This window comes from Trachemys scripta, chromosome 18 (genome assembly GCF_013100865.1).
Source record: "Trachemys scripta elegans isolate TJP31775 chromosome 18, CAS_Tse_1.0, whole genome shotgun sequence".
In the NCBI taxonomy this organism is placed as follows: Eukaryota; Metazoa; Chordata; order Testudines; family Emydidae; genus Trachemys; species Trachemys scripta.
Genome location: NC_048315.1, coordinates 6,361,523 through 6,388,598, shown reverse-complemented (window position 1 = coordinate 6,388,598; position 27,076 = coordinate 6,361,523). Strand labels below are relative to the sequence as shown.

Here is a 27,076-nt window from a genome sequence, read left to right as displayed (position 1 = left end):
CTTGTTATTCCTTTTTATTAGGCTAATAAATACTAAGAAAAAATGAAACTATGAAATAACAAACCCCTATTGGTATGATTTATTTTTGCATAAGGAAGCCCTTCACCAGCTTTCAAAAAGTAATTCCTGAGCTTGAGAATGTGTTCAAATTGATACCCAAGTTAAGGACGTTTAAAAAGGAAAAGGGGGGCTGTTCTGAAGACTTGGTACCGCTCTTTGAGAATTCTCAGCTTGGAGCAGGGCATGAGATGTCAAAGTAACACGCTCTAAAATGGCAAACTGTGTTGTGACCGTGTATGAATCTAGTCTCTGAAATAAAGTGACATTCATTGCTTTGCAGCCTCAGGAAAGTGACTCTTTGGAGGAGATTCATGATGAGTTCGAGATGGGTTATCTGTAGGTGCTATTTGATATACGTGTCTTGCAATGTGAGCCATTGTAGCTGGGATAAATGTCAGGTGGTTTGCAGTACTTTATGGTATCCGCTCTCCAGCAGCATTTGAGGCCACTAGGAAAGAGGAAAATATTTTTGGAGCAAATGTGGAAAAATTATTATTTGCTATTTGTATGCTTCATTTATGAGGGAGAGTGGTGCCACTTGGAAGTTTTTAGATCTCCAAAGTCAGAACACAGATGCAAGCCCTTCCTGACTAATTAATCTGTTTTTTGTGATGCTGGAATGGCCCATCATAAATTTCGGGACACTGATTAAATATATTACAAAGGAGAAGTCCAGTGTAGTTTCTTTGGGATCAGTCCTTTGTTATTTGGTCAATAAGATTTATATGCTGTGGGGTGAGAAGGATGCTTGTTTTACAAAGAGATTTGATTGAGCGGGAATTTGATTTATTATATAATTATGTCACTTCCATAACTGGGCTGGTGTCAGTGGTATGTATTCTTGATTGAAATTAAGTCTTCACTGACATGGTGGTGGATGGGGGAAAGAATGCCAGCTACTGAATGACCATCCCTACTTTCTGCAATATATAGGGTTTTCCTTCGAGGCCTTTAGGCCAACCAAAGTTATTCTTATAGCTTGTGAGATCTGATAAGACCACAGCCACGGATTGTGTAGCTGCAGATTATATGAACAATATTGCCCCTTTATATGTGTTTAACAATATAATGTTGGAATGTTTTCCTTGGCATTCATGTTATCCCTAGTTTGAGTTCCCAGTTAGATAATTTTTTCTAAACTTTGATATTCCGTGGATTGGGGATTTATATATGAGACTTCTAAGAAGAATGGACATAGCATAACCTACGCTTGCCTACCCTCTTCCTACTGCTGTTTAGGGTCCAGGTACAAAAAGAACTGGCAGTTGTGTGACAAAGTGACTTTATATACAAAATTATGTCATTCACTTGGAATAGCGTATGGTCTATATACGTATCCTTTCTACGTCCTCTTAGGGTCTAGCTACGCTGCAGTTGGGGGTGTGCCTCCCAGAGCGGGTAGACCGAGGCGTGCTAGCTCGGCTTCAGGCAGCATGCTAAAAGTAGCAGTGTAAACTTTGTAATGAGGGCAGTGGCGCAGGCTAGCCACCCTAGTAAGGACCCTCAGGATCAGGCTGGCTTGTACTTGGGCAGCTAGTCTGTGCTGCAATGTCTACGCTGCTGTTTTTAGCACTCTAGCTCAAGAAATCTGAAAAGAGGAATCAGTAAGATTTTATTTAGGAGTCACAGTCCCAAATCGTTTTAAGAAGCAACAGTCCCAACGTTTAAGTGAAAAGCTATACGCTAAGGCTATCATCTGTAGCATTGTGCTTTCTTTCCGTCTTCAGTTGGACCCCTATTCAGCACATAATAAAATAATGTGCTAAAGGCAGTCCGGTTTGCGTCTGAGTGATTATGAAGTGTTTATGACAGCTACTAAGCTGACGCTTTCCATAATGGTGTTACATTGACTTCTAAACACCTTTGTAGTCTGCCTCCAGGAGTGTATGTATGTCTCTGCAGTCTGAGTGGTTTTACATTAACATTTCCTTGGAGTAAGATCTTTGACTACAGAAGTGTTACTTGCAAATGGGAGATACCATTTGATCAGCTTCAAAGGACTGAAATAATGTTTGGACTGCTGGGTGCTGAAGTAACGGCTGGAGTTCTGAGGTGTAATGTCTAAATCTGTATTGCATAAGATGCAGAAGGTATCCATCCAAACTGGTTTTCTTTGATCTTTGTTTTGAAATGGGGGGTGGGAAGGTTAAAAGTGTTTTTAAAATATGCCTTTCGAAGTGGGAAGAAATCTGGGATTATACAAAAGTAATGACTACAAGTTCCCATTCAGTAATTGTGCAATGTGGTTTTGTGTTGTGTTTGGAATTTGTTTTCCCTTTGCCCCCAGTCTTGTATTTCAAATACAATGTCAGAACCAGAAAGCAGTTGGAATTGGTTTCTGCTTAATGTGGTTTACAAGAATCTGTTTTAGATAGTTATTCCTATTCAGAGAAATGCATTTTGGCTGCTTTTGTGGGTGATAACTTTTTTCATTGTACACAGGAGGTTTCAGAAGTAGAAAGTGACATTAATTTAGTTTTTCCTATTCAGTTAGAACAGAGTTATTAGGCTTTAATTTTAATAAATTAGGAATTTTATTGACTGTTCAAAGGGAACTGCATAATAGTAAACATAACATCTATTTAAATAATGTTGTAAAAGTTGTACAATGCTGCTACTTCAAACTTGTATTGGTGTGGCAGCTTACATAGTAGATTACATTCACTGATCAGAGACCCTTGGAATACTGGTCATAGTTGGGCAAGTTAAGGATGGTTATGCTATCCTCTGACTTCTCCTTTGTTTCATTGTCATAATGTCGTAGTCTGCAGCCATAATGTAAAAATGATGGACCAATATTTACTGGCTATTAAAAATCTTAATATATATTAGGTTAAAACTAGTTACTGCATTTACAGTAGACGTGTGTGTGAATTCTTTTCCCTTCCTCAGTTCTCCAAAAAGCCTGAATGGTGGGGGCTGGGAAAACCAGATCCATTCTCCCTTCCTTCCCCAGTTTAGTTAATGCTGGTAAAAAAAAGTGTTTGTGATTTATGAGGTAGGAAGCTAATGACAAATGAAGTGCTTTCTTCCCAGTTTCTTCTGACCAAAAGATCTTGGGACCTGAACAGTTATCCCCAATATGGAGACCCTGGTGCAGGCTCGCAGTAGGCACTTAGAAAAATGCGAGACTTACCAAGATATGTAACCTTTAAAATCATCAGAAGACTTGGAGGTGTGCATAGGGACAGGGACTGGGCTAATCATTCTTCTAGTTTTTTTTTTCTTTTTTCTTTTCATACTACAACTGTTTTGAGTTATGGAAGGGTTTAAAAGAGTACTGGTTTTGTTTTAACACACATAACTTACACAGCAAATTGTGTTGAAAAGCTGTGTGATTTATAATGTACTCAGCACCTGGGGAGAGGAAGGAAAGGAAAACATCACACCTCTCTGCAGCAAACCCTTTGGCAGATGTGGTGGTAGCATCAGTAGGCTTTGGCTTTGTCTTCACTGCTAAAAAATGGCCCTTTTTAACCTTGGAGTAACTAACACACATGAGCTATCCCAAGGCACTTTGGTTTTACTGCAATGCAAGCCTTCCACTGGTTGACTGCGGTGAGTTTACCTTGCGGTAAAACTGAAGTGCTTGATCTTCACTGTGTTTTTACCTCAGGATAGCTCGCACATGTTAGTTACACAAAGGTAAAAAACATACCTTTTTGAGCAGTGAAACAAGGTCTTTGAAGGGCATTCTATGGAATCCTCCTTGGTTAGAGGGCAAAGCAAGAAAGGAGAGCTATAAAGTATCATTCTGCCCCTATCCTGACAGTTCCCCAGGCACCTACTTCTTTTCTTTTTGTGGGTGTTGAGGGCAGGGCTGATGAAACACTGTCCCAAATTACAAACATGTATGTAGTCTGCAGCCTGAGCATGTTAAACCCCCTCAAAACATGTTACATTTATAATGGCAGTATTGATGCATCTGTGACCAAATGCATTAGCAAGCTGCTTAACTACTCTTTGTATTTTATTTAATGTCCTCTGTTTTCCATGGTGGTTGCAATTTTAACATTTCATTCAATCCACAGGGAAGAGTTTTATATTGTTTTTAGACATCTCCACTGTTCTGTTCTCTAGGAAAGGGAGCACACACATCTAGGAATAAAGTAAGTTTATACCAAATACGGGAGGATGAAAAGAGTAGCCTTACTCCAACTGGCTGTTGCAAACAGCTATTATATATAGTGCATTTATATTTATATCACACATCCTTACAGGTTCTCATGTTGAGCTGTTAATGTGCCTAGGAAAAGGGTCTGTTTGTTCAAAGGGATATGTCTGATGCGGGGGGATGGGTAGGCAGTCTCATTTTAAGAAACAAATGGCCTGTGGAATATGTCTACACTGCATATGCCTTACAGTGGCATATACAATACACACACTGCATGCTCCCTAGCATGGTTATAAATAGCCAGTGTAGAAGGTGAGGCATTGCTTAGGTAAGTAGAATAGAGACATGCCTGGACCCTACATGGTTCTCTGCACATCCAAGCAGTGTCTCTCTATCTACACTCCTGGTTTTAGTAGTGTAGCGTCCTGCTGCCTCCCCAGTATTTGGAGCCTTTCCCTGCTGCAGGGAGCTGCCGGAGCCTTTCCCTGCCGCAGTGAAGGACTCTGGCAGAGGGGAAAGGCTCTAGTGGGGGGAAGTAGCAAAGAAGGATTCCAGAAGCTGCCCAAAAGAAGAACAGGAGTACTTGTGGCACCTTAGAGACTAACAAATTTATTAGAGCATAAGCTTTCGTGGACTACAGCCCAGATGTGAGTCGACCCATCGACTTCAGTGCTCTAGCAGGGCTTCCATGGAACTAGTCAGATGCTTAAAATTAAGCAAGTGCTTAAGTGCTTTGCTAGATCGGGACTTTTACTATATCTGTTCTTTTGGAGCTATGCGGCAGCCCTTTCTGGTTTTTAAATAGGCCAGTTTTTCCTTTGCCGGTGCAGTAATCAGTGCTTTCATCGCGGCAGTATTTATGCTTTGCCTGAAGATGGCGCTAAAGAACGCCTGTGACTCAGGGAGCGCTGAATCAGGCCCACAGCTGCAATTGCAGTTCTATTAATACAGCACCTTCTGGCCAATAATCACAATTCATCTGACTCATAAAAGATGCATGTCCTTTCACATTTGACTACCGGATTAGGGTTTACTGGGGATAAAACAGCAGAGGTCACTAGCAGCCTTGCAAAAAACAAACCTGAGTGTTCTTGGGAAGAGGGCTTTTTTTCCTTTATATGTCCACAGATCTGGAGGTCTGAATTGNAAAAGAAGAACAGGAGTACTTGTGGCACCTTAGAGACTAACAAATTTATTAGAGCATAAGCTTTCGTGGACTACAGCCCAGATGCATCCGAAGAAGTGGGCTGTAGTGCACGAAAGCTTATGCTCTAATAAATTTGTTAGTCTCTATGGTGCCACAAGTACTCCTGTTCTTCTTTTTGCGGATACAGACTAACACGGCTGCTACTCTGAAAGAAGCTCCCCACTGTCTTCCCCTGCCAGAGCCTTTCGCTGCTGTGTATAGTTACACACCACAGTGTGAGCGCAGTCTGCTTTTTGCGGTGGTGTGCAGCTACATGTACTCTGTACACCACTGCCAGGAGTGTGCCGTGCAAACATGCCCTATGTTACTAATAATGGTTTGGGTTATTAAAACAAAGAATTTTACAAATCTAATTTTACTTTTCATCATTAACACTGCTTGTTTGCTTTTTCTTATTTGTGCACTTACACAAGAAAAGTTGAGTAGTCAATTTCTAGCAATTTCACTTTCTGTTTTCATGCTTTTGCCTAATGCAAAAGTAATTGGATGGTTATCACTACAGAGATTTTTTTTTTTTAAATTACAACTATACATTTGAATTTAAACACTAACATTCTGGCTGTTTCCCTCCCCCTCCCCCCTCAGATATCTTGTTTGGTAGTATTCCTCTTGAACTGGATCATGTCAAACAGTAGTTCATAAGGATATCAATAATACTTTAGGTTTTCATACAATATTATTGTCGTTCAAAATGATATTCAAAACCAAAAGGTAGATTTCTGATATCTTACCTAACATCTTCACTATGCATTTGTGTGACAGTGCTGTTATTATTGTATACTAACAATTTGCATTTTTATTTTAAGTGTCAAATTTCTAATTTATTTTTTCCTTCTTTTGGTTTGGTGTACGTTTGCATTTTTTGACCGTATGAAACCTATTTTCTATGGTTGGAAAATATTATCTTCCTTACAGTGTAAACAAACCTTTTTTGTTTGTTATGGGTTCAAACTGGTATGCCCTAAACAGAAGTCTGTCATCAAAAATTAAGCAGTGGTCCAGATTGATCCCTGGCCATACTTACAAAGTAGTGGCCCAAAATGTCTAAGGGAAGAGGGGATGGTTTCACTCCCCTTCCTCAATCTGTTCTCATATCAGGAGAAAGGAGCCAGAGGGAATTGAACTCAAGTTTGATGGATTCTTTGCTTGCAATCTTGCATAGAGATCTGAAGCTTTAAAAATACAACCATCCTGTGCCTTGACTCCTTGGACTGTGGAAGCTGCAAAGTCCCACCACACCAGCTTGCGGCCGTCATTTTGGATTCACCCTCTCTATAGAAAGAGTACCTGAGGCTGCTTTTAAAGCTTCATTTTCAATTCTTAAAACCTGTTTGGAAATGTTCTTTGCTTTTGGAATGGGAAAGGAAACCTTTAAGAGCTTGAAAGCTGCCGCAGGGACTCACGACTTAGCAAATCCAAAATGGCAGCCACAAGCCTGTTCTTCTGCAGGTGCTTTTTGAAGAATTTAAAGTCTATTTATATTTTGTCTGTGTTGGGAGACTGGGTTGCCCAGGGGATTGGTAATGGGATGTGTAGCCTTTCACCTTCTGGTTGCCAGTTCACAGCTAGCCCAGGTTGGTGGAGAGAAAGTTGTTAGCCATTCTGTGACCGTATGGCTTATGTGGTGGTCTGTCCTAGTCCGGTTCCTAGCAGGAGGTGCCCAGTCGGAAAACCTTGGCCCTCTTTGTTGGCAGTCTCAGCAAAGAGATGAGGCCTGAATCGGCAGAGATGTGCTGTGACAGTCAAAAAAGCTAACAGAATGTTGGGAATCATTAGGAAAAGGGATAGATAATAAAACAGAAAATATTGTTCTGCCTCTGTCTGAATCCATGGTATGCCCACATCTTGAATACTGGTTGCCCCATCTCAAAAAAGATATATCGGAATTAGAAAAGGTTCAGAAAAGGACTACAAAAAGGATTTAGGGGTATGGAATAGCTTCCATATGAGGAGAGATTAATAAGACTGAGACTTTTCAGATTGAAAAAGAGACGACTAAGGGGGGATAGGATAGAGGTCTATAAAACCATGACTAGTGTGAAGAAAGTAAATAAGGAAGTGTTATTTACTCCTTCTCATAATACAAGAACTAGAGGTCACCAAATGAAATTAATAGGCAGCAGGTTTAAAATAAACAAAAGGAAGTATTTCTTCACACAACACACGGTCAACCTGTGGAACTTTTTGCTGGAGGATGTTGTGAAGGCCAAGACTATGGCAGGGTTCAAAAAAAGAACTAGATCATTCATGGAGGATAGGTCCAGCAATGGCTATTAGCCAGGATGGGCAGGGATGCAAAACCATGCCTTTGAGCAATTCGCTTAGCTTTCCTTTTGGTTTAGTTTCCCCTATCAGTAAAATGGGAATAATACCTGCCTACCTTCCATAGGTGTGGAGGACTAATAGGTAAATGCTTATACAACACATTGAAGAAGAAAAGTAGCATAGCCATAAGGAACTTGGGCTGGGATTTTCAAGGAAGCCTAATGGAGTTATGTACCTTGTTACAAATGAGTTTTAGTGGGATTTGGGAACCTAATTCCCTTAAGCTTCTTTGAAAATCCGTGCCTTAAGTTTTACCACCTCTTCAGCATCCCTGGCGAAATATGTATGCTTTTGTAAATTTGCTATATTTGAGAGCAGAATCTCAGTTAAGTGGGTTTGGCCTCCTTAACTGTTTTTTACTGTTGGGCCTCTTTGTTTGGCCTTAGAGCTGATGTGCTGGCATGCTCCAAAAGTAGCAAGAGGTGACTGAATTGGGTTGTTATCATATGTGAATCACTTATTCCATACTTCTGTTATGTTGTTTCCTTTTTGTTTCCTTTGTAGTCATTTGTGTGCATACACATATGTGAACCACTCGTTCATGGTTTTGGAAAAAACAACAACCCTTAACTGCCAATAATAATAGTTTCAAAGTCTGATACTTTCCCATTTTTTCCTTTTTATAGAACTGGTGTGTTCCCACAGATACAAAACCTACTCCTGCCTACATCTCTGCTTTCATTTCCTCTTACTCCCCCTCTCACTTTTTACTCTCTCTCTGAGCTTCCTTCCTACACTCCCCATTGGTGTCTTCTTCCATGTTGCCCATTATGCTTGGTACAGGCACCCTTGTTTTCTTTCTCCTTCCTCCCCGCAAACAAGAAAACCCATGACCCATTAAAGAATTAAATCTGTGGAGGGAGTGACGGGGAAGGGAGCTTCACCAATTTGACTTTTGAACATCATACGATCATTTGGTTTGTACATAACTTGGTTTGCAAGCTCTTCGGGGGAGGGACCACGCCTCCTGCTCTAGGAGAAGCAGCACACTGTCATCAAATTACTAATTTGTTAAATCTGAAATTATTCTGAAAAAAACAGAATAATTAAAATTGTATGTACTGTACAAGAACTGCTACTAAATGGCAAAGCAGAATCTATGATGCTGATAATCTACCTAATAAAATAAGAGCAGGATGGATTAAGGGTCTGAGTCTCATCTTTCTTACATCAGTTTTATAGCCATCTATATCAGGAATAATTGTAATCACTTAATTGGTATTACTCCTGACTCATTCAGTGTGAGACTGGAATAGGCCCCAAGTCCCTGGGGAGGAATGTAAAGACAAATATTTCCCAGAATTTTTGTACTGTCCTGAATGTTATTTTAAATTGAATCAGGAGAGTAAGTGGAAAACCGAAATAAGGTTGTCCCTGTTCAATGCTTAATTATAAAAGGTCAAGTGTTTACTGTAGTAAGTATAGCATTTGCATATAGTCTTCATAACAAATAGATGGTTCAAGGGGATCATCATCATCAGCAGTTTGATGTACATTATCTATAGCAATGGTAATAAGCTATAGTTAAGAAGTGGCAACAAAATGTGAGTCGGAGTTACTGGTCATGATTTGTTGCTTAAATAGCAGTGGATTTTTATTTTTCCAACTTGTCATCTAAACTGCAGGAAGTAATTGAAGAAATATAAAAAGACATTTTAAAAAGGTTGTGTTAGATTTATGGTTTAATACTTATCGAGTTATGAGGTCTTGCTTTCAAATTGTATGCATTTCTGATATTGTAAAATGCTTGTTTGGCAAACTCTCTTCCAAAAATAGTATGCCAACATGCTGGTTAAATTTTTAGCTTCATTACATCTGTTTTAAGTTCTTAGTTATTTGGAAATGAGTTTCATAATGTTTGCCATTTTCCTGAAGTTTGACATTCCATATCGGATCCATTACCAAGCAGTTATGAAAATACATTGTGACCGACCATTTACAGGAAGTCTGGAAATTCTTCGTAACTACTTCTGATTTAATCTTTTCAAGATTTCCATTAGTGACTAACAATTAGTTTGACTTCCTATTTTTAAAACAATTTTAACACCTATACAATATATGGTGCACTAATATTTCAGGGTCTCTGATCCTTTAAATCCAACATTTGATTCTCTTAATCAGAGATTAGTTTGCCTCTTCTAATAAAATATACAATGTGTAGAACAAATTGTGTGTTAATCAGTGGCCAAGTTGAGGACTTGTATGTCCTGAAATGCGTGCAGTACACTTATGAAAGTTGTATCGCACTATGGTATTTTATGTAGCCTAATATAAAACATGCATTTCTTGATGTGAAGGACCTCTGTTACTATAATTCGTCAGTTATTTTTAAAGACCTCTAAAATATCGTCTGTAGGGGAAGGGTATATAAAATTGATTTTTTTGGGCAGGGGTGGGTTTGAAGATGCTTGGATAGAAATGATATGTAATTTCTATCCCAGCTTGCTGTTCCAGGTCCTGGGTAAACCAGAACTTCACTTAGTTTATGAAATATTTAAAGTTTGCTGAACACATATGGAAATTACCAAGGAAGAGAGGAAAAATGCTTCCCCTGAAATTTATTTCTATTGAATTCCTTCTTACCTTTAATTTTTGGAGTCCCTACCTACCTCCAAAGAAAAGCGACAGCTCATCTAGGGGCCTAACACATACACCTCTACCCCGATATAACTCTGTCCTCGGGAGCCAAAAAATCTTACCGCGTTATAGGTGAACCGCGTTATATCGAACTTGATTTGATCCAACAGAGTGCGCAGCCCCGCCCCCACGGAGCACTACTTTACTGCGTTATATTGGAATTCGTGTTATACCGGATTGCGTTATATCGGGGTAGAGGTGTGGTTTTTGCATTAATTTAACTAAATCTGTTTTTTTTTTTTTAAGTAGTTTAAATCAGTGCAACTCCCTAGCATAGATGCAGTTGTACCGGTGCAAACGTGTTTGTAGCTTAAATTTACCTGCAGATCTCTCATGGTTTCAACAACTATTAATAGGGCATCCTGTGACCCTGTTACAGCACCAAACACACAAGAACCCCTCAAAACTCTTGCAAAGTAGATTCACTTGTGCTATGTGGATGGCATGACAAAGTTTAGGAAGCGATGCTTAGTGAATTAGGCATGGGAGGAGGGAAGTTTTAATGGTTTATTAAAACAAGTAACATTCTTTACATTGTTTATAATTTGTATATTATGCAGATCAGTGGTGAAGCCCAGGAACTCTTTTCTGTTCGACACGGCCCAGTTCGAGCTGCACGAATCTTGCCTGCTCCACAAATCAGTAAGTACGTTGTTGTGACAGTTCACAGCTAAATGTGTATTCTCTTCTACCTACTGAATGAATCAGTATTTTTTCTTTAAAAGTTTTACTTGAATCTTTGTTATACACTGGTATGTCCGCTTTCCATTTATTAGAAACTTAGTTAAAATAAGTGACTCTTTCAGAGTAGTTTGGTTTTTACTAATATCACTGTTCCTTGATTTTCACATCTAATTCTTCCATGCTCCAGTCTTGACTTGGTCTGTTTCCCAGACATTTTTTTTTTACTTTGATTATCTGACAGCGACATAAAATTGCCAAGATAACTGCTTGTTTTTAAAAAAATATACGAGCATAACTTTGTTCACTGTTAAGAACCAATAAACTGTGGGTAGTAGAGATGCACAGGAGTGCTTCTTTGTTCTGTGAACCCTTTTTTTTTCTGCAGTTGATTTTGGTCTCAAAAATGTGTGACTTTTCTAAGTGCTTTTGATTTTTTTCCGCTCCATAATTCTGAATTACTTTAAATTTGTAACTCCTGTTTTTAACCCCAACTGCTGCTTTCTTCATAAGCTAGAGAACTGCTGGGCCTGGATATCTTAAATTTTATAAAATACTCCAGAGACTTTTATGCTTCTATTTTGAAATAATAAGAAGAAGAACATAAGAATGGCCATACTGGGTTAGACTAAAGGTCCATCTAGACCAGTATCCTGTCTACTGACAGTGGCCAATGCCAGGTGCTCCAGAGGGAGTGAACCTAACAGGTAATGATCAAGTGATCTCTCTCCTGCCATCCATCTCCACCCTCTGACAAACAGAGGCTAGGGACACCATACCTTACCCATCCTGGCTAATAGCCATGAATGGACTTGACCTCCATTTTATTTATCAATGAATGTGTTAATATAAAATACTGCTGAGGAGTGATTTCAGATATTGTTTGTTTTAAATCCCATCTCACATTGTAGGAGCAACTTTAGACTTACTACACTTAGAATCCTAGAATTATAGAATCGTAGGACTGACCGGGATCTCCAGAGGTCATCTAGTTCAGGCCCCTGCACTCATGGCAGAACTAAGTTTTATTTAGACCATCCCTGGCAGGTGTTTGTCTAACCTGCTCTTAAAAATCTCCAGTGATAGAGATTCTACAACCTCCCTAGGCAATTTATTCCAGTGCTTAACTACCCTGATGGTTAGAAAGTTTTTCCTAATGTCCAGCCTAAACTGCACTGGCTGCAATTTAAACCCATTGCTTCTTGTCCTATCCTCAGATGTTAAAGAGAACAATTTTTCTCCCTCCCCCTTGCAACAACTTTATATGTACTTAAAAACTGTTATCATATCCCCTCTCCAGCTTCTCTTTTCCAGACTAAACAAACCCCCTTTTTTCAATCTTCTCTCATAGATCTTTAATTGTTTTTATTTCTGGGCTTTCTCCAATTTGTCCACATTTTTCTTGAAATGTGGTGCCCAGAACTGGACATAATACTCCAGTTGAGGCCTAATCAGCATGGAGTAGAGCAGAAAAATTACTTCTCATGTCTGCTTACAATCCTCCTGCTAATACATCCCAGAATGATGTTTGCTTTTTTTTTTTTCTTTTGCAACAGTGTTACACTGTTCAGTCATACTTAGCTTATGATCCACTATGACCCCCAGATCCCTTTCTGCAATACTCCTTCCTAGGCAACAAGGAGTCCGGTGGCACCTTAAAGACTAACAGATTTATTTGGGCATAAGCTTTCGTGGGTAAAAAAAACCTCACTTCTTCAGATGCATGGAGTGAGAATTACAGATGCAGGCATTATTATACTGACACATGAAGAGAAGGGAGTTACCTCACAGGGCCCTGTCAACACTGGTTCTCCACTTGTGAGGTAACTCCCTTCTCTTCATGTGTCAGTATAATAATGGCTGCATCTGTAATTCTCACTCCATGCATCTGAAAAAGTGAGGTTTTTTTTTACCCACAAAAGCTTATGCCCAAATAAATCTGTTTGTCTTTAAGGTGCCACCGGACTCCTTGTTGTTTTTTGTAGATACAGACTAACATGGCTACCCCCTGATACTTGACTTCCTTCCTAGGCAGTCATTTCCCATCTTGTATGTTTGCAATTGATTGTTCCTTCCTAAGTGGAGCGCTTCAGAGCATTAGTCTCGTTTGTCCAGATCATTTTGAATTTGAATCCTATCCTCCAAAGCACTTGCAACCCCTCCCAGTCAGGCTGACAGAGCATATAGAATGCTGTGCAACAGTGGAAGGCAGGGAAAATTTTGGTCAAGGACACTGAAGCAAACTCCCACTCTTAGGAAAATTGTCATGGGATTTTTAAGTTCTACATATGGCAGATAGGAACTTGTTTTTAAAAGTCTCGTCCAAAAGGACTCCACAGTTTCAGTAAAGGAAAATTGAGAAAACAGTTTTAAACCACTGCAATTTTTGTAATCGCTGTTACAATCATTATTATAGAACTGACACTTGATTAATACCTTGTAGTCCTTTACCCCAAGCATTTTTTTCCTTAGCAAGGTCATGGTTGCTAGCAATAGAATTAGAAATGCTATTTATAGTTAGAGACTCATATTCAAATACACTGCAGAGTTTATTCATGATTTGTGGTCCTTACCTTCTCAAACTTTCAAACTCTTGGGATGAATAAAAGATTTTAAGTTTTCTTTGTCATCTGTTCAAGAGGCAGTGCTGGATATCCAACCTAATGTACATGAAGAAATAACTTTAATAAAAATGATATAGTGTAAATAGTATAGTATACATTTAAATTCAGGAAGACATTTTGCTTTCTCAAAAGTAAGTAGGTTTGCCAAAAACATGAAGGCTCTTTTTTTTTATTTCACGTATGGGAAAAATGCTAAGTATTTTTTAAAACTTATAATATTATAACAGACCACCCAGGTGCCCCTGAAATATCCACTGTTGAAGCTTTTTCTGGTATTAGAACACAAAGTTACTTTCCCATTCCGATCAGAAAAATTAGTGGAAAGGGAATTCTTTATAGTTCCTTCTAGTTGGAGTGGAGCTAGCTTTTAATTTGTTCCTCTTTTTGCTTATTTTAAGTAAACTATTTTCAAACAAATTGACCTTTCCAGTGTTTGAGTTTTTGACATGTCTCTTAATGTACAAATGGCCACCTCCTCTCTTGAAGATTACTTAAATGTGCTTTTATCACGTTCTGAGACCAGCTGTCTTGCTTGCTCAACTACATTGTTTCAGAAATTCTGAGTAACCTCCTGGAAGAGTTTGTTAAAAAATTTGAGCAACTATGCATAAACAAGCAAATCCTCTTAAAAACTGAGACTGTTCAGCCCAAATACAAGCAATTCCCAGATAGCAGGCCAGTTCACATTTGCTTATAATCATCTCCAGTATTTTGAAAGTGGAACTACTATGCTCCCAGAAGAGAGAACCGGCATGCTAACATTTTAACTTGATATAGCTTAAAGAATGAGATGGCTTCACTAAAACATCAGATGCTGTTCTGTTGTCTTAAAATTTTCGGTTGATTTGCTAAGTATCGGTTAAGAAGTCTGGTCTAGAATTAAGATCCTGACAATTTTGTCGTCCAGAATCCCATTGCACTTGTAAGAGCATGAGGAGTTACCCTGTTAGTGTCCTGGCTGAACCTCAGTTTGGGCAATATTCTGTTTGACCAAAACTCACCCTGTAACTTCAACTGGAGAAGCTACTCTCCTGCTTCCCTCCTGCATACAGCTGCTAAGTAGTGTTTCTTGTGTATAATGTCTGCCACATTCCACTACAGTTGATCTAATTTGAGCTTTTATTTACTTTTCTGTTAAGGTCTGGGATTAAGTGGAGAAGTGGTACACAGGTTAGGAATCTATGCAATAGTGTATTGAGAGCCATTTACCAGAACTGTTAAGCAGAGCTTGTTCTTGCACAGAACTCTAAACTAGAGTTAGGTTTAAGTAGATCTTAAATTCAGTTAAAATATTAAACACAAAATGGAATGTGTTAAAGTAGTAGTAACCTACTGTTAGAATTTAATACACAGACACACATTTAAAATTTGTGCAGGACTTTTTCTTTATGGGAACATTGTCAATTTTGTAATTAGCTAACAAACTACGGCTATTTTGGTCTTTTCTGTGTCATCAAATATTGGATCCCTATGTCTTTAAAAAAGGAAAAAAGGGAGAAAGAAGTGTAACTGCAAGTGAAGGAAGCAATAGTTAACATTCCAACAATTCTGTTTTTTACTGAGGATAGAAAAATGCTTTGCATTGTACAGTCTAGCAAGCAAACTAAACTACTACTTATGAATTCCACTGGATAGTTGTTCGTTCTCTCTCTCTCTCTCTCTGTCTCTCTCTCTCTCTCTCTCTAAACTGCTTATATTTAGCATTTAACAATGATAGTTGCTACATCAGAAATCTATTCAAATTAGTTCGTATTAAATTAAGTTAAACCTTTTAAAAACATGTTTTGGTCTCTTTTTACATGGCTTGGTATAAAGTAAATCTGATTAAAAATACACAAATATATTATTGACCAATATCTGGAATCAGACAAAAGTAAAACTGTAATAAGAGGCCTTAGATAACTAACACACATAATCTTTAATGAGTCTGAACAAAATAAAATGCATTTGTGAAGGAGAAGCTGATTATTATCAGCAATGCTCAAACACAGTTTTACTGTAAAGATGTAAAAAGGGAATTGTTGAATGTGAGGCTCGTGGTGGATGAATTTGGCACGTTCCTAGAAATAGATCTCAGTTTGTGATAAGAAACTCATTCCCAGGTGTGAAAGGAAAAGTTCATGGTTTTAACTCATTTTTTCAGCAGCACAACTTAATAGTAAGTGGACTATTTTGTAAAAGTACTTAATCCTTTGATGTTTGATTCCCTGTTGCATCATGTTTTTCACACCATAATATAGTACTGTTTCAAAGAATTAAAGAAGACCTCATCAAATCTGTTTTATTAAGTTACATGGCAATGTGTGCCTGTGCATTTTCTCTTATTTTAGGATAGGAACAAGCCTTCAATGTCAAATCAGTTTTTTCATGGTGCTTTCAAACTTTGAGAAGTGTTTAAACATTTAAATATTTTTTTTTTAAGAAACTATAATTTTTTAATCTTTGTTCTCGTTGACTAACACACATGAAAATTATTATCTTTAAGAAAAATGGGCCCTGAGTTAAACTGTACTGTGCCTTTTCTCCATTTCCTTATTGCTCAAATGTATAAAAAAATACAGAAGATGGCTAGTTTCCGTAGTCAGTCAATATTCATTTATATTATTTTTTTATTTGTACATATTGTTAAAGTTAGTATCTGATTTATGTGATTCCACTTTGCCAAATACATAGACATTTACTGTATACTCTGAACTTGCAGCAATGTAGTTGTTAATTTTAAAGCACAAAGATAGAGAAAAAATCTGCTAGTAATAAGTACAAGGGATTTCAGAGTCTAGTTAGCGGAAAGCCTGGACAAAGGTGACTTATCTTACGCTCAAAACGTGGCAAAGCTCAAGCTTAAACGTGTTTCCTTCAAGAGCAGATTTCAAAGGCAAGCGTCCACTATTGCAAACTTCTGTCTTGCTTGAGTCTTACTCTTGAGACACACAGATGAACTGTGAATGGTTGAATATAGGAATTGTAACAGGACAGACTGGAAGAAGTCAGAGGTCATAGTACTTTGAATTTGAGCTAGAAGTGAAATGGACGTCAGTGAAATATGTGGTATACATGCATAATGAAAATGTGCTTTCCAAGCCCACCTTGCCCACAAATATGCAGACACATTCTGCTGTAGTTGAAGCTTAGGGGTAGCCTTGAAGGTTCACCTCAGTTGAAGTTCATGACTGTAATCTTGCCTTGAGATAACAGAGACATGGATAACTGAAGAGGCATGTATCTGTCTCTTGGCCAGCTGAAAGTGAAAAATGTTCTTGGCCACCGCTGCTGTCTGTGAATCCAGGAACAGTGCTGACTGTGGTAACTAACTACCTGACCCTGACATAATGAACCACCTTCACAATAGCTCAGCAGAGATAGACAGACAAACAAAGGAGAAGTTATAAATGTCGCCTGTTTCTCAAAATGCTTATTCCATCAATCAGCATCATCTCAATCTTATAAGAGGCTAGAACTGCCCAGGCAAACCTTCTTTTCTTTTCCAGTAGTGAATACTCTTGGCTGTAGCTACAATAGTGACCTGATGGATTTCTTAGAATATAGGTTTCAGAGTGGTAGCCTTGTTTTTTTTTTAGAATATAGGCTATTCTTGGACAGGATTATGTTTGCCTCTGTTTGTGGAGAGTGTCTAGCACATTGTGGACACTAATGATAGAAATCACAGGTAGTACAGAACGTAAGGATAGTACTTCAATATGAAAGACAAGATGGATTGTCTCTTGGTAGTGGTATATTGATTATCCACTTGAACATTGTGATAACCAGAAAGAAGACAGATGCAGGGAAAGGTTGTATACAGTTTGCTAACCTGTCTCTTTTTCTATCCACCTGTTCAGACTAGGGCTAGTGTCAAGTGTGGCATTGCTGTATCAAGATGGTAAGTCTGAATATGTATATAAACTGGTCCAAATAGGATTAGTTTGTGCATTCTTCAAACTACACGCCAAAATAGGTAATACAGTGTTTTTTTCCTATTGATATTATTACATCAGTATGTAGCCATGTTTTCTGTAGCCTTGGAGAAAGGAATCTGTATTTATAAGGCATCCAAGCTCCGCCTTCTTCAAAAAGTCAGATTTTAATTGGATCATAAAATAATCAGGAAACCAATTAATCTCTTCCCATCCCATTTAGAGCCTTTTGGCCTCCAACAGCATCTGTGGTTTTGATTATTTTCTGCACCTCGGAATATAGATGGCCTTTTTGGAGACCGAAATATTACTCTGACCAATTTTCAGGCTTACTGGAGGAAGTAGAGTTGCATGGCTAATAATTAGAATATGAGGACATCTTTATTGATGCTACCAGTCTTCAGAATAATAATCCTAAACCTAGACATTTTGCATGACTGCCTGCTGCATCTGGTTGGCACAGCTTCTTAACCACCCAGTTCCTCACTGTTTTAATCATAGTGCTGGGAATGATTTGAGTACTTATTCCATATGTGTAAAGGTGTCTAGTTTTCTGAGGGCTCTGAATTTCTCCTTGTCTGTTCAGACATGCAGGGGAAAAGATTTGTTTGAAGACAAATTGGTCTGACTTCCTGTTTGTTAGGGTGGGAGTGGGAAAACCTTACACGGTAGATGTAAAGCAAGATGAGGCTGGGGCTCTGCCGGTTAAATTAATTTACTCTCCCACTGAAATGGAAATAGTTGGTGACACTGTCATAGGTTGGGTAGCCTGGGAATAAAAAGCAAAAATCAGGGAATATTAACTTTTCTCATTTGCTGTGATAAGATTTTGTGTCCTTCTCCTCCTTACTGAAATTGCTCTGTATTAGGCTTTCCTCCCCCAATATATAGTGGTTCCATTTAACTACATTAGTCCAATTCTCATACTCTTTATGTAACATAGGTTAAGTGTTTTCATCACTTCTTCCAAAATTCTTACTCATGTCTTAATCACTTCCTTTTGGAACTGTTGCAGTTCTCTGTTAACTGGTTTCCTGTGAGAATTTGGGGAACCTATATACAACTTACAAATTCTGGTTGATATGATGAAGTTATTAAGAAGTTGCTACAGCAGATTTCGTAAGTGTGATTGTTCTTTACCTCTCTACACACTTTGAGGACCATGCTGTAGTTGTAAATATTGACAGTTGAGATAACATACATGGCTTCTTACCGCTTTTGTAGCAGAATAAGAATATGTTTGCTCTATGAAGTGGATTAGTTTGGTAGAATATCTTATCCCCCCCCCCTTCTTACCTATCCCAGTCTGTTATAGTGAAAATCCTGTATTTTCTGAGTCAGAATATTTGCTTAAACCCTTTGAATTCAGTGGGTTTGCACAGGGTGTAAATCTCAGCTGAGCAATTAGTATTTCATAGTCTGGAAAGTCCAGAGCCTAACACTGGAATAGCAGAGTGTGGTAGTTTAGGACTGATGTGTTGGCAGAGTTGTGTGTAGAACTTGGCTTGAGCCATTGGCTGTTTCATATATTCCCAGCCTTCACTGTTATGAACACAAATTCATCAAATTTAATTCAGTTCAATTTTTTGCCAATTTCTGTATTATGCTACTTGCATGGTTTTTTGTTTTTAAAAAAACACACAGTGCAGAATGATTATTTGTGGTTCATCAAATTTTACCAAGGAGAACAAAAAATGTAAACAAAGAATAATGGAAAGTATCAAGCTACTTACATTTTAAAAGAAATGTGAACCAAGGAACATTGTAAAACAAACTCTTAAAACTAGAATTAATTTCAGAAGTTAGAATTAATTGAGTTACAAACTAGTTTTGCACTTGAAAACCATTTCATTATACAAGTTCAAATTTTATTGTCGTTTTAACACGTATTACCTGCATCTCTGACTTCTGTTTATATTTTTAAATGTTTTTACTGTGAAACTCAAAAGCTGACTTAGCTTAATCTGCAAGAATACTGAAATAAACTATCATATTTAGGTTGCTCTCTAAAGGAAGGCAGATGTTAATATTATATATATTCAGCCACTTGGGTGGCTTAGTGGTTTTAAGTCTTTTAAGGCAAAAATATTTGCCAAGCGTGTACAATACAAAAACCCACCCTACAAGCTGACCAAACAGTAGCAGTTTGTAGCTAGAATTGGCTAGAGCTAAGTGGCTTGTGCAGGTGTGTTTTTAAGCTTTGGTGTTTTGTAAGTGGTGTAGGGTTGATTGTGGTAGAATGAAGTCTGATGTAGGTGGGTTAGAGAAATTATAGAATAGGTTTCTGATGTAGCAAGTAAGCCTTTTATAAGCCGTATAGAAAAAACATTGGAGTGCTTTTTTATGTTTACACCAGTGTAAAAATATTAATATTCAAAAGTGGACTGGCCCCCCACTCTGCTGCCATTTCACTTTTAGAAACATCATATTGGTTCATTAGGCCCACAGGGCTCCAACTTTAACTGCACCAGGCTCATGTGACTCTAGCTTTGGCTGAATGTAACTTAAAAATGCAGACTATTTCCTTCTAAGCAACATTTTCTCAAATAATGTACTACTCTTTCCTCTAATAGTAACATTTAGTTATCATTAACAAATATTTCAAAGTTATTTTCTTGTGTTTTGGTAGCAACTATTTGCTGTATTGACTAAGAATAAAGCTGTTGTGTCTCAGAAGGAAAGTGCAAATATCTGTAAAAGTGCATGGTTTTTGTCTCTGATTAAAATTCTTTGACTTTGAGTTCAGAACTAGAGCAGGTTAAAAAGAGTTTTCTCTGCTGTTCTGTGTCCTTCTGACTGGTGTCCGGCTTCTTATTATGGTCTTTTTGGCCAACTTGTCTGATGCCCTCAGCTTTCTGATACTGCCTTGGTCCTGGCTGCCCTTTTACATTTGCTCACTGACTCTTTGAGGAGCATCTTGGAAGGAAGAAGGTGTCTGAATTTTTTTTTTTAAAAAGCATCCAAACATTCTTGAGCCATCTACAGTGTTCTCTCTTGCAACTGTCTTTTATACTCTCTTGGCTCTCAGGAATGTAAAGTATCTTCCAACAAATTTAGACTACATCAGCAAAAATACATAGAAATCCGTCTGTATGCATAGATCCTACCAATTCCTACAAAGGACTTTTTCCTTTTTTTTAATTTGTCTGGTTCATTTTTCAGCAAGTCTGGTGGATATTACAGCTAAGGACAGTAAACGTAGTGAAATGTGCAGTCTGCAATCATTTTTATGTAATCTTCACTTGCCACTAATGCAGTCATGCCTGAGGATGTGAAGAAGATGATATCTGACCTGGAAGACTGATATGATGTGGATAAAAGAATCCAGTTTGTGGAGAGCAAGTTAACTTCAGTATTAAGCTAGGCTCTTAAGAAAATCAAAGGAGCTAGAACAATGTCTTCCTCACTGAGTGAAGCAAAGGAATGTCATCCAATTGTACTATTCTGTAAACTGGGATATTGTCAGCAAAACTCTTATCCTCAGTGGAAAAAGTAGGCAGAATACACAAATCTGTCTGGCCTTTTAATGTTTGAGTGCACAATTTCCAAGATTAGAAGGCAATGCCTGCTACCGAGAGGAGTCAATCACAGGGTATATTCCATTTGTACAGAGGCTTTTATAGATGCTTGCAGAATTGCTGATGCTCATGCAATTGTGTTATAAGCACTTTGAAGGCAAAGATTTAAGATCAGATTTTTACTATGCAGGACATCTATGGGCATAATTTTTGAATCAATCCTTCCGACAGAGCAGATGCAGATACTTGTCAGAGAACAAGACATGCAACTTAATATTGCTTAGAGAAGTAGTTTTACTACAAACTTATCTGTGAAATGTTACGTTTTGCAATTAAGTTATGAAATGTATAGCAATTTTTGTCCTTTTGGCGCAACAAGGTTTTAAGGTACCTCCTACCATAAATCTAACCTACTTGCTAAGGTGAAATTAAGTGAATTAGAGAAATTAAGATGAACAAGATAAATGTAATTAAACATATAAACAAGTAGTACATACAGACATAATTTGCAGGTGTCTGTATTCGTTAAATGACTTGGTCTTAATAATTTTAGCAAGGCCACTATGTATGCTAAATATTTTGGTGCTGCAACTCCCCCTATCTTACAGTTTTGGATGTGTGTTTTTCTTTCATATTTCTATGTTCCTTACTAATGGAGTGCATAGATATTTGATTTTCTCCTTTATTTAAGTATTGTCATATAAATTACTGTTTTAGAACCATAACTCACCTTCTGCAAGTTCGTTAGTGCCACACCTCTGCTGTCTAATTGGTGTCCTAGTATAAATAAGATTTCCTTGATTGAACAGATTTCCCAGTGAGAGTTGACTATCAGAAGGGATCCTGATGGTCTGAATCATTTTACATTGGGGTGGGGGGAGGTTTTGGGAAGTGATTCATAGATTTTCTAGTTTATGCTTAACTTCCTCCATTTATACAACACAAATTCAACAAAATCAAATTTCAACACCTTAAATATATTTTTTTCTGTAATAAATATTAAAGCTTACTGCTTAGAGGAAAGTGGACTGGGTGTTAAAATAAAAAGTAGATCTTTTAGGCAATGGCAGAAATTGTTTGTAATTTAACAAAAAAGCCTTACTATTGTGGGTTCCAGAAGATGAAGTTTCTGGTTCATCACCAAACCTTTATTTTGCTAGCTAAATATGCCATAACACATAAAGGAGTTTAAAGTGCAGAAAATGCTTGGAAATTTTTACCATATGTTCTAGTTCTGTTCCTCTGTAATTAGTCTGAAGTAATAAGTGAAACTTGTTTTGTACATTTTTCCAGAATTTAACATATTTTTTACCTCATGATTCTGTTGTGGCTGGACAGGGATCTATGTCTGAATAGCTTAGAGAAAGCGTTATTTAAACTCCTGTTTTAGGCCAAGAAAGCCATTTTAAATTTGGATTAAAAACTAAGCCTAATGTTTGATTCCCTGGAAGAGAACTAGGTGCTGTCTACTGAGAAAGATTATAAAAAATAAGGCATGACAGATATGGCAATTTCCTGCATATCGTTGGGAGACCTTATTGAATTAAGTTTAAGTATCCTTGGGGCCCATTGTTTAAACGAATGGTGTATGTGTGATTGTGTTGTACACCAGTGGTTTTCAATTTTTTTTTCTGGCAACCTAATTGAAGAAAAGTGTTGATGCCTGTGACCCAACGGAGTTGGGGATTAGGGGTTTGGGGTGTGGAAGGGGCTCAGGACTGGGGCAGAGGGTTGGGGTGAGGGCTGCAGGGCTGGGCCAGGAATGAGGGGTTCAGGGTGTGGGAGGGGGCTCTGGGCTGGGGCAGGGGTTTGGGGTATGGTAGGGGGTCAGGGCTCTGGGCTGGGGTGCAGGCTCTGGGGTGGGCCAGGGATGAAGGGTTTGAGGTGCAGGAAGGGGCTCTGGGTTTGGGGAGGCTCAGGGCTGGGGCAGGGGGGTAGGGCATGGGGTTGGGGCACAGGCTTTCCTTGGGTGGCTCCCGTTCAGCGGCGCAGTGGGACTGCTAAGGCAGACTTCCTGCCTGTCCTGGCACCGCGGACCACACTGGACCCTGGAAGCGGCCAGCAGCAGGTCCGGCTCCTACGCGGTGGTGCGCAAGCGGCTCTCGCCTGCGGGCACCGCCCCACCCCAGATGCCATTGGCTGGGACCCAGTCAGTGGGAGTGCTGAGCTGGTGCTCGGGGCGGAGGCAGTATGCGGAGCTCCGTAGCCACCCCACCTAGGAGCTGGACCTGCTGCTGGCTGCTTCCAGGGCAGAGTGCAGTGTCAGAACAGATAGGAACTAGCCTGCTTTAACCAGGCAGCACCGCTGACGGGATTTTTAACAGTCCGGTCGGCGGTGCTGACCAGAGCTGCTGTGACCCACCCAGTGCCTTCCATTCCGCGACCCAATACTGGGTCGCAACCAGCAGTTTGAAAACCACTGTTGTACACCATGGGAGAGGGCTTACTACAGCAGGTACTCAAGACAGTGAGTGGTGATTAAGGTAAATCAGCCATGTTGTTAAACCCTCCCACCTACAGAAGTACCATCTCTAGGGGAGGTTTCGTATCCTGGTTTCTCCAGAGACCAACAGACAGAGAAAGAACTTTTGGATAAAGAGCCTGAGTTTAAACTGACTCAGTGCCTTTGTTCTGATCCAGCAAATGGACACGACCTTCTGCCCAAGGTGGGGGCCCCCCCAATCCTTGTGGAAGGGTTGGAAGAACTGACATCTACCAGAGCCCAAGGTTGGAGTTGTGGTGACCTCTGGTAAGCTTTTTAGTGTACATGTATGTTTTTATTGTTTTTAATGCGTTTTCTCTGGAATGCTTTCACATTAAGAATAAAAGTTCTTGCTTACAAAGAGCTGTGTGGCAATTTATAGCTGTGAACAATTATGCTGTTCGTAGCCTTTGGAGAGAAAGCAAAATACAGGATGCTGGCTTGTTTAGGCAGTCTGGCTTGCTAGAGATACCACAATGTAGACTGGGAACCGTGCAGCCAGGGAAAACCTTGGTCAGCAGGGGGAGAGATGTGGGCCTCTCCCCAAGAAAGACGATGGTTGAGATGCTGGGAGCCTAGAGTAGGTGGACCTTGGTCACTTGGATGTATGTTCTTTGGCCCTTTACAGTTCTTCATATTTGCTGAAATTGAATGTTCTCCATACGGTAACTCTTGAGTAAAGTTCATGAGTAAAGAAAATAAAGTTCAGCATGAAAGAGTGGAGAAATTTTGAAAGATGGGAACTATATTGACTTGTGAATATTATTGTTTAACATGCATGTGCTCAATGCTGTACAAGACATACAAACCTATATTTGTTTTCTTTATTAGCCAAATGTAAATTCCCTATTTAAGTAAACCCAGTTTCCAGGAAATAGTGTTTCTGTGTATGGAAAATGTGTTGGGTTGAACTTTTTTTGTGTGCTATTTGTGTCTTTGACTCTGGCGATGAAGCCATCAAACCTTATGTAGGTTGTAGGACCATATCTCAGCAACATGGGCTACTGTGTGAGCACATTATTTATGTATTACCATAACACCTAGGAGCCCCAATCATGGATCAGGGCCCTGCTGTGCTAGGCACTGTATACCACAGAACAAAAAGGTGTGATTCATGCCCCAAAGAGCTTGCAATCTGAACACATCAGGGCTGTCCTCCACTCTATACTGGCTTCCCATAGAATATCAAGTCAAATTCAAGATCTCTGCCATTATGTTTAAGATACTCAGTGACCTGGTCTCACTATACCTAAAAGACCACCAGAAGCTCGGGGACTGCGGTCAACAGCTATGCTCATCAGGCAAGATGGAGCTGTCCACGAGGGTAAAGCTAGTCTGTGCAGGAGACAGTATTCTCAGGGACTGGTCTAAGGCTGGGGAGTGAACTCTCACAGGTTTTAAGAACCATGGCAAACCTCACTGCTTTCCTTTCTAACTGTAAGGCTCACTTTTAAAACCTTGCCTTCAATAATAAATGTGTATAACAAAGCAGACATAAAATAAAGACGAAACAAAAACAGAGCATCTCATTTTTTCTTGGAGAAAAAAAGGGAGAAAGAGAACCATGTGTAACGAATGCTAGTCAAGTTGCTTAGTGCATTTCAGGGAAGCTCTGGGATACTATGCTGATGACAGCAATATAAGGACCTTTATAGAACTGGCATCAAACCGATAGCTAATGCAGAAATAAGAGTGAACCTACATAGTGTATTTTCAAAGCATACTTGCATTGCTAAATAGAATAGTACTTGGCATTATGTAGTGCATTTCTTACTCAAGGTACAGTAAAATGCTTTACAAATCAATGAGTAGGTGAAAGTAATGAAGTGACTTTTGGCAAGCACCATCACTGCTGAAGTACCCAGGAAAAGTACATTGCCCTGTTTTTATTGAGAGAAAACATTCAGAGATGCTAGTGTACTAATTTTCTGAGGTGGTCAGCACACACAACTCTCACAAAAGTTAATGGGAGCCATAGTGCTGAGCTCCTTTTGAAAATCAGGCCGTGGGTTATGCTGCTTTATCTCTTGAAAAAGAGTATGTTGTGATTATTAGCATTATTAAGCTGCCAGCAGGACTTCCATCTCATTGGAAGTACAGTACATGAGCTCATCTGAACCAGTGAACTATATTAGTACGTGGAAAACTTTTTGACTTCATGGAGATCTGGAAGTTACTTTATATTAATTTTCATCTAGTCAGGGGAATTTGTTTTGCATATTTTCAAATATGCCGATGACAGAATTTTTTTTTTATCGTTTAGCTAAATGGAGTTGCAGATAAGGTGGTGCCTTGTTGGCAGGAAAGGCAGTTTTCATTACTTTAATTGTGTGATTTATCAGGATTTTCAGCTTTTTATAAATGCGGTAGTGTTATATGACAGAATTAAAAGGATTTAGAATAAAAGGAGTTTAAGAAATGACTTTGCAACAGGATTGCAATACTTTTTATATTTTTGATGGATTTGGCTAGCTGTTTTTCATTTCAATCATCAGATACATTCTGTTAAACACTGTGCGGAGCAGGTGTGTATAGCATCAGTATATTGCACATGTGAATAAACACAATTTTATATATAAAAAATTAATCCACCATAACTTGAAGGATTAAACGTCCCCCCCAGAATGACAGGGGGATGCTGATGCATTAAGCATCATGGAGAACAACACATGTTGCAATCTCATGAACAGGACTGCTGTTAACCTGATTTCATGCACTGCAAGGTCCTTATACTAATGATTTTTCTAGAGTATTAATAGTTACATCCTAAAAGTATAAATTTGAAGTAGATAATGGAAATGTTTTGAAACATGAGCTTGAGTCTTAAACATCTGAAATTAGAAGTTGAAGCACCCACTGTACAATTTTTACAAATATGTTGCAGATATTGATGATGATATTCCTGCTGATTCTGTGCAAATGTTTTCCCCTGTAATCCATTTTTGTATGTTCTGAAATTCTTTCCTTTGTAATTCTCCTTATTAAAATAAAAAGTTTATACTCAAACTTAGAGTTGGACTGTATAGAAACTTGTGAACTGATGTCTCGAGAGTGTCTGTGTGTGTTTGTTTGTGTGTATATGTATGTATAGTTGAAATCCTGGCCCCACTGAAATCAGTGGCAAAACTCCCATTGGCTTCAATGGAGCCAGGGTTTCTCCCTTAATGTAATTTCTATTGAGCCTGGCTAGGTAAACAGAAACAAATGGAGTTCATCTGTTCCACATATTGTAAAAAAAAACAAATTGGTTGCCAGGTTTTTAAAAAGACTTTACATGTTTTCATTTATCAGTTTACAGATCAGTACATACAATACAGGTGTGACCCATACAAAACCTTGGAAAGAGCAGAATAAAATGAAAATACATTTGGCAGTTTTAAGTAACTCGTAAACCTATTGTTGACGGTGAAATTATTGATGTGAACCATTTACTAATATAAATAGTCCAAACATGTAGGAGGGAAGAGTTAGTCTTGTACAGACAAGATTGCTGAGCAGTTTTATGTTATAAATT

The 27,076-nt window shown here is 38.7% G+C and overlaps 1 protein-coding gene across 8 annotated transcripts in view; it reads left to right on the top strand.

Annotated features, from left to right (window-relative positions):
- BCAS3 (BCAS3 microtubule associated cell migration factor) overlaps positions 1–27,076 on the top strand; it is a 488,663-nt gene that overhangs the window by 12,643 nt on the left and 448,944 nt on the right. For all 8 annotated transcript variants that reach the window (XM_034752349.1, XM_034752354.1, XM_034752352.1 and 5 more), the window contains exon 6: positions 10,904–10,985. In XM_034752349.1, coding sequence (XP_034608240.1) covers positions 10,904–10,985 — 82 coding nt within the window. The remainder of the gene's footprint in view (positions 1–10,903; positions 10,986–27,076) is intronic.